Source organism: Ctenopharyngodon idella, chromosome 19 (assembly GCF_019924925.1).
Source record: "Ctenopharyngodon idella isolate HZGC_01 chromosome 19, HZGC01, whole genome shotgun sequence".
Lineage (NCBI taxonomy): Eukaryota > Metazoa > Chordata > Actinopteri > Cypriniformes > Xenocyprididae > Ctenopharyngodon > Ctenopharyngodon idella.
In genome coordinates, this window is record NC_067238.1 from 23,255,393 (window position 1) to 23,274,607 (window position 19,215).

General features: G+C 36.5%; 1 protein-coding gene across 1 annotated transcript; it reads right to left on the minus strand.

Annotated features, from left to right (window-relative positions):
* Window positions 1-34: 34 nt before the first annotated feature.
* Window positions 35-16,057, minus strand: bzw2 (basic leucine zipper and W2 domains 2). Its single transcript, XM_051872181.1, is given in 13 exon segments — window positions 35-518; window positions 607-729; window positions 815-953; window positions 1,988-2,134; window positions 3,297-3,467; window positions 4,141-4,250; window positions 4,376-4,478; window positions 4,480-4,512; window positions 4,690-4,755; window positions 6,482-6,585; window positions 12,868-13,044; window positions 15,634-15,704; window positions 15,902-16,057. Coding segments are annotated over 12 exon segments (1,266 nt in total). The 5' UTR covers window positions 15,698-15,704; window positions 15,902-16,057; the 3' UTR covers window positions 35-489.
* Window positions 16,058-19,215: the final 3,158 nt, after the last annotated feature.

A 19,215-nucleotide genomic window follows, 5' to 3' on the forward strand; every position in this document is an offset into this window, starting at 1 on the left:
TAGGGAAGTAATTAATAAAGTCCTAATCAACATGCAAGTTTGTAAAGACATTCACGTTTATTCATTTGGCAGATGTTTTTATCCAAAGCGACTTACAAATGAGGAGATAAAGAGAAATCAAACCAATTAAAATAGGCAAATTCTTGAAATAGAGTACATATAAAACACCTTTTATTCATAAAAAGATTAAAAGCAGTCCCATACGACATATACACGTGTCTTTTCAAACAAAAATCAATTGCAGGAAACTGATGTGCACAGTACCTGAACGGAAATATATAAAATGTGTTTGTTATTAAAGGCTATCTATATGTAGCTCCCTGCACTCTTTTCCTAGTGCTCAGAAGCTTTTCCCTGGATTGGGCAGTGTATGTGACTTTCTCTCTCTGGACACAAATGTAATGACATGGAGCCTAAATATGCACTAAAAAGCTGGTCACAGAGAGTTGACTGTGTAAAACCATACAATCTTCAGGATCCTCAAGATTATTAGTCTTCTTCCCCCTCTGACTCAGACTCTGTGGGAGAGAATTAAGAAATAATGTGATTGAGATTTACATTTATGGCAGAGGTTATTTATTTTTATTATCTAATATAATTCCTCACCTTCCTCCGCATTCTGAAGCCACTCCACAAATTTCTTCATTTGCTCCAGAAATACGCTTTTTCCTTTGGCAGCATGGGCATCTTTGTACCATTTCAAAATGGCCTCCTCACTAATGACATCAGCTATGGAATGAGAAAGAAACGCCATATCTTACATTACATGCCAATAATATATCATTGAATCACTGATCAGGTATGACATGGGTACCTTTGTAGAAGAGCACCACTATTTTGGAGAAGGATTTCATGAAGTGGATGTTGTCATAGCAGTACTCCTGAATCTTGAGCAGTAAGACCAGCTCTGATTGGCCCTGAGTACTGAACACAGCCAGGAGAGGTGCATAGTGCTATAGGAGAAACAATAATGATTATGTTAATATTATATTATTATAATACAGCTCTATATATAAAGTTGGATATATATTATATCTAACTTTATCCACATACATGCAGTAAAGAGATAAGCTTTATCTCTGTGTAAGCTTTATCTGCATACCTGCAGTATACTTGCATAGGACAATATATACTTTACAGCATATTTCAATTATTACTGTAACATATTATTATTACTGTTAATGATATTATAAACATTAACATCATATTTTTTTGAAACAATGTATATTGTGTAAAGTGCTATACAAATAAATTTGCCTTGACTTGAATTTGACTTTTTTTGCAGAGGTTATTTTAAAATATTAGACTAATTTTACACAATAAATAATAATAATCACAACCTGACTTTGATGTAGTGGTCAGAAATTAAATGTATAACAAATAAAATTCATTAAAAAAAATACACATGATGTTTGTAAATAAAAACAGTGGGTGTCATTCACTAACTGTGTGTACACATACATTTGTGAGTAAAATCTGCATACAAATGTATTCAAGAATAAATCATGATTCAATAAATCAACTTTCGTTTAATTCTCAATTTACAAAAAACAACTTAAACCACATGTTTATATGGAGATGATTTGGGTGTGTTTTATGCAAATTACTCGCAAAAAACTTTTGCCATAAGGTAGCTCATTTAAAATGAGGTTAAGAATAAATGCATGTGCATATGCACATGCTATGAATTACGCAGAAATTTCTCCTGTGCATATAAATATGAATAATTCACACAGTTATTAGCGAATGAGACCCATTGAATTCAGACAGACAAAGTGGTTGGAGTAGCTCTACACTGAATTAATTCTTACACTATGTCTGCACAATTTTAAGTTGACAGATTTCTTGATGCAATTACTAAAAAGATAGAGTATAGCTATAAAACTCATACTTATATTTAAATTATCATTTAATTGAAATGTGTGTATAGATATGAGCATTACAAATAGCAGTTTGGCCTTAGAAAGTCTGCGTGTTGATACTGTGCCTTCAGGTGTTTGAGGGCCTGCTCGGTGACCAGCTCCTCTTTCTTGTTCCATTCAACATCATTCATGAGGCAGGTCCACAGTAAACCAATCACAGCCTGCTCCTGAAGATCATTCTTTTTCATTTCCTCTTTCACATACACCACGATCTGAACACAATTCACAACAGAACATATGGAACACTTTAAAGAGGACCTACTATGCTTTTTTACAATTCCAACTTTCTTTAATGTGTAATGCTGCTGTTTGAGCATGAAAAAGGTTTGCAAATTTATAAAGCACAAAGTCACACCAAAGGGAGTTATTCTCTATATCAGTGCGCACTGTTTCTGAACTCCCTGAAATGCCTCGATTGTAGTCTTGAATTTTCTTCCGGGAACATACACGTCACAATATTACTCACTGAAATAATTCCCGCCCAAGGCATATGCAAAAAAAGGGGGTGAGGCCTGGTTGAGTTGCGTTAATTTCCAAAACACGCTTAAAGCGGTTGACTAATCACAACACACTGGTCCAGCTGACCAATCAGAGCACCTTGTGCTTTTTGGAAGGAGGGGCTCCATAGAGACAGCGACTAAACAGGGGTGCATTTCCCATACAATGACGTAACTCGCTGATTAACTACAATAGTACAATGCATCTTTGAAAAAACTAACCAACTACTCAACTAGTGACGACTGTTTCCCGAAAATGTGGGTAACATGGTCGCACCGTCGTTTGAACCGCATTGGTTCAACAATATCATTTATGATGCCACGCACAGGTGGAGGAGTAATAACTTCTTCAAATTAATCTATTTTACATCTCCGAGATGCTGCTGTAATGCTCTTGTGCCCAAGAGCATGATCTATTAAAGTTCACATGTGATACTATCAAGAAACTATGCTTCTAACCACAGGTTGAGAGCTGTAGCTTCAACCACGTAAATGTATGCGAATGTTTACTGGAACTATGGTTTCAGGAAACACTGAATTGTTGAACACTGTTGGCAATGACAACTTGCGACCATAGTTGGCTAATGATGATTTTGAATAATGCACCCCAGAGCGTTACTGACAGACTGGGAAGAGAGGTGCTGCAACAATGTAAAATATGTAAAAAATAATGTTTTTTTTTTTTAAAGTAAAGCATGAAAGTCTATTCTAGTAGACCCTAAAAACTAAATCAAGACATAATATGGCCTTTTTTGTACGATAAGTGATTTTGGTTGCCCCTTGATGTGCAGTTAACATCTGGGTCCTGAAGCCAATGCAGTTGAGAAGCACTGAACTATAATGTTTAATGTGTGTGAATGTGAGGAGCAGGACACACCTCTCTGATGGGACACTGCTGCGACAGGCGCTCCTGCAGCTCTTTCTGAAGTTCCTTGCGTGTGCCCAGAGACTGTTGGACGCGCAGGAAGTCTGACAGCTCTTTCAATCCTGCCTCGGTGAAGTACTTTGAGAAGTGCTCCACATTCTGCTTATTGGCAGGGAAGAGTTCCTGGAGTCAGAGCAGATTACACAATTAGAGTAATTACAGGAGGAACTAGAAGGAACCTTTAACTTTCTAAGACTCGAATTGAAGCGTGTCATTATTCCGATGTTAAAATACTTTCTCATTTTCCAGCCTGATTTCGATGGAAGTTGAGGTAAGTGAGGACATGTTTGAAAACTGTTGTTGTTTTTAATATTCTGTTTGGTGGCACAGAAATTACACACTCCACCTTTAAGCATCAGCATTGTGGGAAACAAATTATTTTAAACTGTAATAATATTTCAGAATATTACTGTTTACTATAATTTGGATCAAATAAATGCAGCCTTTGTGAGCATAAAACACTTATGACAAAAACATTCAAAAAAACCTTAATGTCCCCAAACTTTTAAAAGGTAGTTAGTGTGTGTGTGTGTGTGTGTGTGTGTGTGTGTGTGTTTACTATTGAATATCAAAACCTTTGTTTTACAGAAATCTGCATGGATTTTTTTGTTGTACTGTGCACATCAAGGTCATGAGTGAGTTTAGAGGTGTTAAGACACGTCTGCCAGGTAATGAACGTCTCCATGGAAACAATTTATCTGCATAATGGTTCATTATCTCCTCATAATTTTCAGAGGTTAATGAATTCAGTATCAAAACTGATAAGAGAAACACAGATGAGCAGCAATCATCATACCAGGAGTTTCTTATCCAGGTTGGCTTTTCTAAGGGCAGATGTCACAGCATTGGCATCCTTCTCTGCTATCCAAGCTTTAAACATCTTCACCGCAAAAGAGGCTGATATTCCTACAAAGCAAAGAGTGGGGGAAAAAAGCGCAGACTCCGTAATTAATTTCTTAAATAGTCACATGAATTCGCTACTTATGCAAATCAATTCCCAACGAGGAAGAAGACAAAACAAAAGCACAAACCTTCTTTGACAAGGTTTTCGCTGAAGAGGCTGGTGAGGATAGGTGGAGGCAGTGTGCTGTTGGCCAACAGGATGCCTGTTAGCATGGCTAGTTTGGTCTGCTCAGGACTCAGTGAACGCCTTCAGGAAGAGAAGAAGCTATGCAGGGATAAGAAATATGGATCAGAACATACTGTATATCAGCCTATTTGACCTGCAGCAACACCATTTAATGAATATTAAACTACACTGGCATCATGTTTGTTTGCCTGCAGTGGTATATTTTTTACATGCGAGACATCGTCCACAGTAAAACACATTACTGATAATAGTTACCTTTTTGATTTCCTCTTCAAAGGTCTTCTCCAGATATTTGTACCTTCTGATAAGTTTATTGAACACCTGTATATAGACATAATCATCCATTAGTAACTGTTTTTGAAGTATTCATTTAATACTTTTTAGGGCTGCCCTTGACTAAAGATTTTTCTAGTTGACTAGTAGTCGTTCATTTAAGCGATTAGTCGACTAGTCGCACGTTTATATTAATAAACCATATAAATCATAATGAGCCTTTAATTGACTATATATAATGCATAGCCTAATCAGCACTCAATCAGCTTGCCACAACGCAACAGCAAAAGTATTGATTATGAATGGATCTCCACAGTAGTGGATGTGCCTATATGCATATGTTTCATGAATATTTTCAGGTAATCTGAAAATATTTGTCTTCCATTTGAATTGGTTCATTTAAAAGTAGAAATTTCAAGCTTTCTATAGATGTACAGTATTTCTCATGTCTGTGAGGTATGTATAAACTGAGATTCGGTTTATTTTTTTGACGCGCTTGAAGTTCACTTGAGACAGAGACGGCAGAAAGAGCATCCTGTTTGTTTACAAAAGCATAATGTTTTGTTGTTATTGTGAGTGCACACAAATAAAATTAAAGTTTCCAATGATGTATTACTCTCATCTGTATGTCCAAATATTATAGAGTATTTTAAGTTAAATGCAAGCGATTGCACTGGCTCCTCCATGTCATGCAGTAAGCGTGCTACTATTCAGCTTCCACACTCCGCAGAAACAGTTGGAAATGCGCCAAATAATAGCGCACATTCACCTAGGTTAACATTAGAGTGAGCGGCAATGTAAAGTGAGAGAGAGAGTGACGTTAAAGCCAAGTATGGTAACCCATACTCGAAATTTGTTCTCTGCATTCAACCCATCCAGTTAGTGCACACACATTAGGAGTAGTGAGTAAACACACACAAACTGTGGACATGCACACCCGGAGAAGTGGGCAGCCATTTTTTGCTGTGGCACCCAGGGAGTGATTGGGGGTTAGTCATTTCCTGCCAGTACTGAGACTCAAACCCGCAACCTTCGGGTTACCAGTCTGACTTTCTAACCATTATTCCATGACTGCCCTCTAGTGGCTAATTCTTACATGTTTCAAGTGATAAGCCATATTTGAGGTCAATGAATGATCGGTGACATTTGAATATTATTTTCTGACATACTGTAATTATCACAGGACCCGACGTAAATGATCTGTCCCTCACAGACTGTGTGACTTCGCCACTTCCACTTCTGCGACTAACCGAACCGACTAATAAAATTTGGGTCGAATAAGCCTCTTCTCATCGACTAATAGTTAATTGACTATTAGGGGGCTGCTCTAACATTTTTTATTATAATTATAATAATAGTAATAATTTTAAATAAAAATTATAACAATAATTATTATTATTATTATACAAAAATCCTAACCCGATCGATTAAAAATTCAACTGATTGACATCCCTATACTTATACCAAAATTAAATTTTATTCCTCATGATATGACCCCCGCAGATGAAAACAAAATGCTGGAAACAAGAACACACTTTCAAGCTCACAGTGGCTGATGATGGAGAGACATTGTAATCCAAGGGATTATTTTGAAATGACACAGTATAAGTGGCATACTGGTTCTAGCAAGGGGATTTGGGGACTAAGTACATCTAATGCAATTTTGAAACAGGATTCCTCCGCCTTCCTGCCGCCTTGGTATCAGCTGCTCATTTTTCATATACAAAAATGGAAAAAAAGCATCTCATTGAACACAGTGAAGAGGGGTGTTCACCTGAGCATAGCTGCGAACAGCAGTGTGGTTTTCCTCTGTCTTGAACACACAGTGCTCCGTCACCTTGGTTTTGTCCACGTCGTCAATGCGCGTTCCCCCGGGAGCTAAGAGAGGGAAAGTGAGGTTACAGGTTAATGCTGTAAATCCTTTCAGAGCACTGCGCTGTCATTGTTAACCCCTTCTGAGAGAATGTCACTGCCTACTGCACAATTATAATTGAGATAGGTGGATGCCACAGCAAACAGTTATGCAATAAATATACCAGAATGCATCATTAATCCTGTATCATATGCTACATTTGCAATGTTTACAGTTTTGTTCATTATGTATAATGTACATTATACTGTACAGCTTTAATTATAAAAGGTGTGATTTTAGATTATTGTATAATCTAGAGTATTGTAGATCGAGTTCAAGAAGCACTAGCATTAGTAATACAGAATTGGATGCATTTCAAAATCATTTAATCGAATTAGGAAAGAAATTGAATCACAACATTGCTTCCACTCCAAAATAGGACATGGTTTCTCAATGTGCTCTGCACACAAAACAATGCAATGCCTTATGGTCTAATCCACAGGTGTCCGGGTTAATACCACACAATAGTTAACTTCAGATCCCCTTGAGAGATTTGCTACGGATTACAGTGTTGATCCACTGATCGGTCAATGTACCACATCTTACCATATTAAAAAGTACACTAAACTGGCTCTTCTCTGGAGCAACAAATGGGACATGATGGAAAAATTAATTGTTTTTGTAACAGACATAGGCTAGTAAGAACTGTGTGTGTAAACCTCACTCCCCTGAACTCAAGAGTTCCTCTAGCGACTGACGCTAGAGACTCTGGTCTTTAGACTCCTTGATAGAGCGCCCACCTCCCATGCGGACGGCCCGGGTTTGCGTCCCACTTGGAGCGGGCAGGTGCGAACTAGAGGGGCTATACATTCACTCGCAAAACTTTTGCCTTCTCCCAAGAATCGTTGCATTGGCTTTTAAAAGCACTGAAATTATATTTTTCCTTTTGCGTCCACTCTTGCAAATGAAAAGTTCTCTGAAAAACGAAAAAAGTTTTGCGAGCAAACGTAAAGACATTGAAATATAATTTTTCATATTATTTCCATCACCAGTCCTGCTCGCAAAAGCATTACCTTCCCCCAAGACACTCTCCGTTTTTGTTCGCAAAAATTTTGCATTTTCTCACAAAATTGCATTTTCTCGCAAAAGTTTCTCAGGGTAAGGCAAAAAAAACAAAAAACATTATATATACACATAGTTTTTTGTGTTCCTTAAGGGGCTCTGTACTTCTTAGGCAGAAAAGATTCAATATTCAAAATATTCAAATGAAATCCAAGTACAATAATGTTTTTCTTTTTTTTTTTTCCAGAGGTTTTTCTTCTATTATCTTACATGATGGCATAATGTGACCAAATTATTCTTTTTATTTAATAAAGAACAATACACATTAATAATACATAACAATACGTAAAATGCACCATATTTAGCCTGGATAAAAAACACTGGCTAATTTTCATCTGTAGTCCCTTGGCAGGTTGATGTTAAAGTCCCCCTGTAGACAATAATTTTATCCCTTAAAACTCATCTTTGATCACCAAAATGACGTATTCAAATGTTTTTTCCCTGTGAAAACAATTTCGTCATGCCTTAAAATAGCTTGAATGTAACTACACCCTTGCTTCATTTAGTATACTCAGATCTATGAATATGCTAATTAGCCCCGCCTCAACTCACACAAGCTCAGAGATCCACTTGGTCAACTTACTGAGGTAAACGCTGCACAATGGTATCGCTTTTTACAACGTCGGACACATAACGGTAATTAATATGATTAGCCTTTTGCTTGATTACATATCAAACAGCTAACAATGTGTTGCTAATGTTACACGACTCCATTGCTTCAGAGCAGTCATAGTTAATGATATGCTAAAGCCCGCCGGCACGTTGTCATGATTGGTTACAAGGTAGTTTGTGACGCATGAAACACCAGGGATTTCAAACCACGTTTTTGAAACCGTCTTTAGATCACTGCAGATTTAAAGACAAAATACTCAGCAATGGTGTTGACTTATGAATTTGCACATGGTTTGTCTTAAAGGGTTTGTCATATTAAAAACACCACAGACATATAAACAACATTAAAAACTCAATTTTCACCACAGGGGGACTTTAAAGACAAATTACTAAGCAAGAACATTTCTTACAACATATTTTACTTGCTTAATGAGAATTTCTGAGAAGACAGGACATTAAAAAATAAAAGCAGGTCAGTGTAACATTCATCGTTTCATTCATCAGGAATTGACTGGATTATGTAAAAAGTTCTTTAGAAAAGATGTTTAACAGGAGTGGTTGAAAAATGAATGAATAATGTGCACAAATGAACTGTTGTTCATGATAATACTAGCATCATGCATTAAGAAAGTAAACAGTCAATTTTCATTTCATATCAACTTGAAAGTGGTACAATTATCACGTATCATCACACACGCATAATTTATCCCACTCTATTTTCACAGAGTTCGGGGAAATCAGTCTTTGTTATGGACTTATAAGGGCAAAGGTCACCTTAAGGAAGTCCAGTGATGCTTAACAGAGGATTTGGACTAATCTCTATTTTAACAGAGTTAAAGGCAGCCTTCTGCTCATCAGGGCTCTATACTGTACCATAGATGGATTAATCTGACTGCTGACTGGACACTTGACCAGGCTGTTCTCCTTCCTCTCTCATGTGCTCTCACTGCTCTGTGAGCTTATATAGAGCCAGAATAAACCTTTTAGCTGTAATTGGGTTGACCGAGACAGTCCCTTCCTGGAGACATCTATGTCAGTGCCTGAAACTGAACTAATTCTACACAGACTGAACTAAATATCAAAGAGGAAGAATGTAAACTCACATTGAAATAAAGCTCTTCTCGCACAGAGGATTCCCCTAGCTAATGTTCAGCAGTTTGAGGCTACAGCTACGTCAAGCTGTATTGTACATATAGATGGGTTATTATAATTAACTGAAACAATCAAAAAAAAAAAAAAAAAATGTTGCTTTAAATAAAATAAACTAACTAAAATAAAATTACATTTAAACTTAGCTAGCTGTCAATCAGAACAGAGTAGGCTCTCAGAAAGGAGGGGTTCAGAGAGAAGGAATCTTCGAACAAATGGTTTTCAGACTCTTTGAGAAATTATGTGATGTACAATGTATATTATGAGAAAATTAAGGTGTTTTTTGACCTTGGATGCATGTAAACCTATTGTAGGAGACCTCCAAAACAAAATAAGGAACCTTTAAAATAGCATAATAGAGACACTTTAAAGGGTTAGTTCACCCAAAAATGAAAATAATGTCATTTATTACTCACCCTCATGCCGTTCTACACCCGTAAGTCCTTCGTTAATCTTCGGAACGCAAATTAAGATATTTTTGTTGAAATCCGATGAAATCCGACCATTTTTGAAATCGGCCATCACTATATAAGTCGTTATTTTGTTTTTTTGGCACACCAAAAATATTCTCGTTGCTTTATAATATTAATATTGAACCACTGTACTCACATGAACTGATTTAAATATGTTTTTAGTACATTAATGGATCTTGAGAGAGGAAATGTCATTGCTGGCTATGCAGGCCTCACTGAGCCATCGGATTTAAACAAAAATATCTTAATTTGTGTTCCGAAGATGAATGAAGGTCTTATGGGTGTGGAACGGCATGAGGGTGAATAATAAATGACATTATTTTCATTTTTTGGTGAACTAACCCTTTAAAGTTAAATTGCTATAACCTAATTATGTGCTGTCTGATCTGCCAGGATATGTGTTTCACAACCCCTTACATGCATCCAATTCTAACACATATTCAACCTCGAAAAAATCCTATAATACGCCTTCATGCTGTTCTCTACACTGGCTTCCCATATCTGCTCAAACCAAATTCAACACTCCGCTTCTGCCCCACAGAGAAGCCGCCCACTCACTCTCTCAGCCTGCTTATGTGCAAAAGATCTGAAGATTTCCAACTGGCTCTGACAGCTCCTAGGAGACAACTAAGACAGGGTAAAATCATGTTGTGTATTCCCTGCTGTCCTCATCTTTAACAATCAATGGGATTTGTAAGTTGATGGGCTGGAGGTACTTCACTAAACACTTTGATCCAAAGTGTGTGTAAATGTGGAAGCAACAGCCTGCTGTCACGGGGGAGTGAGCTAATGACCTCTTATTCTGTTAATCTGTTAAACACAGCATTGTCTTTGCATGAGCTAACAGCACAAAGGATGGCTCAGTCGGACCTAGACTCTACAAGTGCGATTTTCTGTCCTTTACGATTGTTGCTTGTCAGATTGTACAATATTACACCAGTGCCATCTTGGGTAAAAGACAAAGCATCAATGGTCTTTTATGCCAAACTGTAAAATGTACATAACACAAAAGTTATGTCGACACCATTTTGTCTTATAAATCAATCCCGAAAACTTTCTCAAGATGCAAATTTACATGCGCAATTGCGTACACAATAGGAAAAAAAAACAGTGTTTATATGGGAAAACAACAACAGGCTAACAGATGTTCTCAGGATCTGAATGCTGAGTAATGAGCTTCCAAGCCAAAGACTTGGTATAACAGGTGTAATTCAATTGGATTTTATGTTTATTCGCCATTATTTGTAGAAATACATCGTCGAATTATATCATAAGGATGTTTCGATGGGCCCTGGGTATTATCAGAGACATTAAACAGTAAGAAATGGACCATTTAAAGAAAAATCAATAGGAATAAATGGAGCAATTCCAAGAGGGTCCTCGCATCATCGGTGCTCAGGCCCTAAAAATCCTAAAGCTTAATATTGAAGCTTTAGGCTATATTCACACTGTCAGTTTTTGGGATTGACAACCGCATTTACTTACAGGTGTGAGTCTCGAAATGTCCAGTTCACACAGCAACTTACAGTAGCATCTCGAAAACTGTCTGTATGAACGTGCGATGAGAGTCAAGACCGTATTCTCTTACTAGTAACCATAGTGACAATGACCGAAGTGATGTCAAAGATGGCGACAACCATAAAGCTAAAACTCTTATCACTTTTGACATGACAAATCCAATTTAGCAGTGATCTTCTCTTTAGCAATCTTCATTAACCGACAGCAGCTTCAAATGTAAACATGCGCTAGCCTGGCGCCTTTAACCATTGCACTCACATCTCATGTCCTTTGCAGTGTCTAGCGCATAACATGGCATTGGAGGAGCACATAGAACACAAAACTGATGGGAGCAGCTCCGGTGGAGAATAGTGACTGGATCTAAAACCTTCAGATGACACACAGCTCATATCTCCCCCGCTGAAAGCACAAAAAGTGAAACCCCTTAGCATATTGGCTCTCTCGCACTGTATGACGTGACAGACAACTAGTTGTCCAGTCCGGTTCCGTTCACACAGCGTGAATTTTCCAAGAATACAGTTGTGAGTCCTGTAAATTCACGGGTGTGAATTCGGTCATACAATGCGGTCGTCACTCCCGTAAATAACCGTACTGTGTGTGAACGTAACCGTATTAAGGACTCAAATACAGGACTGACAACCGTATTCTGTTGCTGTGTGAACGTGGCCTTAGAAATGGGTCCTACATTTCAGTAAAAAGAGTCTTTTGCCTTTTTGTTGAGTTTAAAGTCAAGATGTAATGGAAGAAGCAACAGATCTTTTCTTCCATATTGCAGTGTTGCAGTACTCAAGACCAGACAAGTCTGAGTCCAAGACCATATTTTTGATAACTAGTTAAGACAAGCTCATTCGAGTCTGAGTCCAAATGCTCCTAAAAATATGGCCTTGTCTGGTCTCAGGTACTACAACACTGTCGTACTGTGATACATCCAAGTGAAACGGAGTATCAAAAAGGAAAAAATGTAGGATGGGGACTTGACGTTTCACTAGAAGATTGAGTTATGACATTAACAATAAGATCAATAATGCATTTAGAAAACTTTCATTTCCTGCCAACTTTAAATACTCTGAAGCGCATTAGCTGGACCAGCCTGAAAAAAAAAATCTGTTCTTCAGCATGATTTGAACTAAAGAAACAAATTATTGTTAGATTTTATTGCCAGTTTGAAATGTTACTGAAACGTAATCATAACAGTTTAGGAGATTATTAAATGCATCTCTGTACTAAGAGAAAATAAAATAGTATACTTAAAATCATCAGAAAGCAACTGTAATGAGGCATCACCAAAGTCAAACTGGATCTACAAAATATCTATGCAATATTAAAGTCGGCATGAAACAGTAGTGATAGTCATTTCTTCTCTATTGTGACGTATAGCTGAGTGAAACGATACAAGATATTCTAAATGATGCAAAAGCTTTTGGACCTTCTCACCAAGCATGCTCCCAGCGATGAGGATGTCAAACAGGGTGTCGGCATAGCGGCGGTAGTCTAGTCTCGACCCATTGACATCCAGAAACTTGGCTACAGCATCAAGATCACCACCTGCTTCGTTGAGGCCTTGAACAATTGTGTCTCGGAAAACCGTAGGCTCAAACTTCTCCTTTTCATCTGGAAGAGAGAAAACACAAGACAGTCAGGGTTACCACAGCACAGCAAAGATTCAGGATTCACAGTAGCCACTTTTAGATATAAAATATAACGCTTTAAATGTTTTGAGTTGATCCTTCATTTGTATCCATCTGTATAGAACACTTGATAACGAAGCAGGTGGTCACACAGAAATATGCAAGCCGCACTTATACCTACCATTATGTAAATGAGTTCCCTCGCCTCGCTGCTGGCTAGGAATTCTGATTATAGCACACACTAAAGAACATGTTGAGTGTCTTCCTGTGAGATCTCACATTTGAAGAGCCAGTCACACCTACAACGCAAGCCAGTGAAGCATAACACTAATGCCCTGTTGAAAACGCCCTCACATTTGTCACAGTCAAAAGCTAACGTTCCTAAGCTGTCTGTAATGTCTAATGGTGTTCACCTTTCACCCAAATCATACACCTACATGAAAGTTTCAATTTAGAATTGTATGACAAAAACTGTACTATTTCTTTCTATGATTTTTTTTTTTTTTTTTTTTTAATTTAAGATTTAAAAATTTACAAATTTTGTTTAATCATACACTACCATTCAAAAGTTTGGGGAAAGTAAGATTTTTTTTATAATTAACCTAATACTTTTATTCAGCATGGATGCATTCAATTGATCAAAAGTAACAGTAAAGACATTTATAATGTTACAAAATATTTCTATTTCAAATAAATGTTGTTTTTAACTTTTTTAATGCTATCAAAAAGTTTGTGTTTACTGTTTACATAATATGTGTGTGTGTGTGTGTGTGTGTGTGTATATATATATATATATTACACACACACTCTTTCTTACATACATACAGTGGGTACGGAAAGTATTCAGACCCCCTTAAATTTTTCACTCTTTGTTATATTGCAGCCATTTGCTAAAATCATTTAAGTTCATTTTTCTTCCTCATTAATGTACACACAGCACACCCCATATTGACAGAAAAACACAGAATTGTTGACATTTTTGCAGATTTATTAAAAAAGAAAAACTGAAATATCACATGGTCCTAAGTATTCAGACCCTTTGCTCAGTATTTAGTAGAAGCACCCTTTTGATCTAATACAGCCATGAGTCTTTTTGGGAAAGATGCAACACGTTTTTCACACCTGGATTTGGGGATCCTCTGCCATTCCTCCTTGCAGATCCTCTCCAGTTCTGTCAGGTTGGATGGTAAACGTTGGTGGACAGTTTTTCTTTTTTAATAAATCTGCAAAAATGTCAACAATTCTGTGTTTTTCTGTCAATATGGGGTGCTGTGTGTACATTAATGAGGAAAAAAAATGAACTTAAATGATTTTAGCAAATGGCTGCAATATAACAAAGACTGAAAAATTTAAGGGGGTCCGAATACTTTCCGTACCCACTGTATATTATGTAAACAAACGTTTATGTTAGATGCGATTAATAACGATTAATCGATTTGACAGCACTACTTTTATTAATTAAAGAATCCTGAAAACAAAAACAGGTATCACATCAACTGTTTTCAACATTGATAATAATAAGAAATGTTTCTTGTGCACAAATCAGCATATTTGAATTATTTCTGAAGGATAATTTGACACTGAACGTTCAGCTTTGCCATCACAGGAGTAAATCACATTTTAAAATGTATTCAAATAAAAAAAAAATGTTATTTTAAATAGTAATTTAAATATTTCAAAAGGTATTTCACAATACAACTGTTTTTACTGTATTTTTATCACATAAATGCAGCCTTGGTGAGCATTAAAAAAAAATCTTACCATCCCCAAACTTTTGAACAGTAATGTATTTTAAGTTTAAATGTCTGAATCAGATATGAACCAATTTTTAGTTATTGTTTTTATAGAGCCTTTTTGCCACAATAAAAACAAAATGAACAGTACATCACAACAAAAAAAAAATGCTAATAATAATAATATTCCTATGATTTTGTGACTGGAGGTGCAGAAATTAGACATTGCATATAAACAGAAAGGATAAGACGTTCTGTTTCTGGAGCAAACAATGCAGCTACTGCAACAGGCAATTTGTTAACTTCTGTGATTCTGAGATTGCAGGACTAAAATAAGGGTGTTTTTACAGTTGGTCCTTTCCAGCGGTCTGAAAAGGAGCAACATTTTTTTCAGTGTAAAAAGAGCAAAATGGCAGGGGGTCTGCACTGGTCCCAGTATTGTGCAAGACACAAAATACACAGTAGCACACAAACAAGCTATTAATGGAACATGAATTGAGACCCTCGCCACTGCATTGCTGAGTGAGTGTCTGCAACATGTGTTAACATTTCTACAGTGTGTGTGTGTGTGTGTGTGTGTGTGTGTTTCTGTATGTGTACGAATATTAAAAACAATCATAGTACACTTGCCCCACAGACTTGTATTGTAAGCGCATAACTGACAACATGTTTTTTTTTTTTTGTTATTATAAGTTCAAATTATTTTCTGTGGCAATCAACATCATGCCACTTAACAATGGTAAAAAGGAGTTTGTATAAGATGAAGAAGTTCATTTGTAAAACCCACAATTCATTTCTATGAGGTAGAATGTGAAATATTGGGATAAAAAGTGACTCACCCCTTTTCCTGGTCTTAAACCGCTGGCCTGTAAGCACTGGCTTCTGTTGCTTACCGGTATTCATAAAAGTCCTTCAAAAACAGGAAGACATAAAATACATTCAAATCAGCAACAAAAACACAGTTGACCCATTTTGTGTGCTATGACAAATCCATTATTGAAAAAGCCAGATGCCCCACAAGACAAAACAATGAAACAACTCCTGACGCAGTAATCTGTGCTTTACACAACACATCTTCCTACACTACACCCTCCTATCATCACAGACCTTGTTTATAATAGTGCACCGTACAAGGAGGAAAAAAGCTAGCGATCTAAAAGCTCATCAGCTGAGAGGTCCACTCCAGTGCGCAGCGAGTGCTCCAGCAGAAAGCGAGTGCTCCGGCAAGCTTTTCGCTGCCCTGTTCTAAATATAGAGGGGCTCATCCCCGACAGTGTAAACTTCAGTCAGCCAGGCCTGGGACACGTGTCGTATTACAGCAAGGACATGTCTGATCACAGCTTACAGCCCTGTGTGTGTGTGTGTGTGTGTGTGTGTGTGTATACAAGCAAACATATACACAAACAAAAATCATAATTTTCCATCAGCTGTCTCAACAAGTTATTGACGTTCAAACTATGCAGGTCTGCAAAACAATGTGGGGTAAATAAAGGCACTTGTTATTAACTCTGAATCACCAGTGCATTACCAGCAAAACAATTCTTTGATGTCCATTAGATCCAACTGGAAGAGCCAGTTATGATGTTTTAATTAAACATTTGATTAAAATGTCTAAATAAATAAAAATATATGCATGGTGAATTGGTCACAATAAGATATATAAGCTGCATTTTTTTTTTTTTTTTTTTGTGATGTATTGAACAATGTTATTGCAATTTGCAAATTCTGCTGATATGAATATTTCACCATGGTACAGTTATGTCACCAAGGTACCAAGGTCAGAATTGCGAAAAAATTATTTGTGATGGTCTTAGAAACATTAGTTACAATGGATATAATAATATAATATAATATAATATAATAATTATTAAACTGATTTAACTTATTAATATTCGTTAAATAAATACAATTGTAAACATATATTAGAGTAATTAGGTTTAATTTTGATGCTCAGTTTAAAAAAAAATATCTTTTCATAAACTACCATTCAAAAGTTTGGAGTCAGTTTTTTTAAAATTAATAATTATTCAGCAAGGATGCATTAAATTGATTACAGGTGACAGTAAAGACTGGTTACAATGTTACAATTAAAGCTGCAAGCAGCGATGAAAGGGCCCTCGCACCCGGGCTCACCGCCACCCGTTGGCCTTAGGAAAACAGTGAACAGTGGGCGACATGCATGCCTCACACCATCGGTGCTCGGGCCCTAAAAATGTTGCAATATTTCAAATAAATGCTGTTTGTTTGAACTTTATATTCATCAAAAATCCTAAAATAAATGTATCATGGTTTCCACAAAAATATTTAGCAGCACAACTGTATTTATTGATAATAAGATATGTTTCTTGAGCACCAAATCAGCATATTAAATATAAAAATAAAATACAGCCTTTGGTAGTAAAATACACTTCTTTAAAAAACAAAATTTTACCGACCCCAAACTTTTGAATGGTAGTGTAAATGTATTACTGTCTTACACATAAAACATGTTCTAAAAAACGAAACCAGAGGTGAGTCTTTTCACCAAAGTTGCTGCTTTGAAACAATGTGTATTTTATAATCTATAAAAATACATTTAAATGATAGATTTTGTAGATATGAAAGGTTGTGCCAAATTCCTACAGCATAAAGAATACACTTGATTTGTCCTCAAAGCTGGAGCTGCATCAACTCATGGTGATTTTTCATTTAAATCAGAACAATTGTTTTTAACAGCATTGTGCATCACAGCTCACTGTTTTTCTAACATTGAGTCCTTTCACGCAGCTCTGAACAATAAGTACTCGTGTGCAAGTCCCGTGTGATTTATAAATGATATCAACAGCCACGCTCACCAGGGATGAGCCCACAAAGGGGGTGATTTAGCTGATTGTCACCCAACCTTAATCCATTACAAGAGACAACGCGGTAAACGGCACCTAGATCAGCTCAAAGAACTCCTCCCAGGACCAGTTAGTACCGGTGTCATCAGAAAACTATAAACAGTGAGAAACTCTGGAGAAGGAGAGTCAGAAGTCAGAGTGTAGTCTTAATCAGATTACAGTTCCTGAGAAGTGAGTGGGACTTAGAAACTATCACAATCACTCTCCAGTTGATGTATCTGATTCATTCAACCCAGCTCTTTGTTGTTTTCTGTTATTTCGCTAGTTTTCTGTATAACAAGTGACACTCCTATAAAACAAATTAAACTAAAGACAAATATCACATTGCATCTGGCAACCACAAAAAGATGTTCTAGCAGACTTGTGTGTGTTGATATGTATCTGAATGTTTATGTTCCATGACACACACTCTTTAGCTAGTGTCGCCGGTCCCAATTTATAAGTGCTCCAGTGCCAGGAATAACTCAGGCTATGGCATTCCTGAAAGAGAATGCAACCTGGTTTCAAAGTTGGAATGAGGTGCTAGGACAAAGCACAGGATGGAAGCTTTGATAGGATAGAAATATTATATACACTGTGAATATTACTATAAATATTGCACAGTACCAATCAGACCATGAATTGATTCATCGGCATTCATATTTTAAAAGATGAAAAGATATTTTATATATTAAATATATTTTCTTAATAATATCTACTTTTTATTTAAATAATAAATTAATATAAAATAAATATTATACATACATATATAAAACTAGACAACTGAGATCAACAGTCAGAGTCAAGTATTCCAGAAAGCTGTGTTATATAGGCTATAATTACTTTATTATAGTTATTATGAAGTAGGTAACACCTTCAAAAATATACATCACTGTCTGTGACAATGTCAGAAATACTTATACATGTTTGATGCGCTGAAGTGTTTTGTTGTGTGCTCGTGTCAAGCACAATATATAAATGCACTTATATACACACAATATTCAGTGCACTTGTTTCACTGCTACTTAAATGAAGCATCACATACAGTACAATAGATTTACCAATGAAGATATGCATCCTCGGATAACACAGGCAAGTTCTTAAGAAGTAATCCGACTTCATCAGTAGTTATGCCTCCGTCTGTTTACAAATGTAGAATTTTTGCACACGTACTTAACAATTATCTGAAATTAATCAGTTTTTCAAGACAAGGTTACCCTTTAAAACCCAAATCTCAGAAGCTCGCTGTTTAGACGAAGCTCAAAAGAATGAGACACGAATTATATTTAGGCTAATTGTAACATTTTGCATCATGACATTCCATCATGTTTTTGTATTTACCTGTCTGTGATTCTGCCTTCTGGGATGATATCGAGCACCGCTTCGCGCAGTATCTCACGCTACAGTTTGAGCAAGCAAGTTAAGTACAGCTGGACTGATCTATTCCCGACAGGGGTAGATAGCACGACGACATAAAGTACTAATGCAATTAATCATCAAAATATTTTTAATTAAAAAGTAATATCATTTATTTTCAATAAAGTTTCGAAAAATATAGAT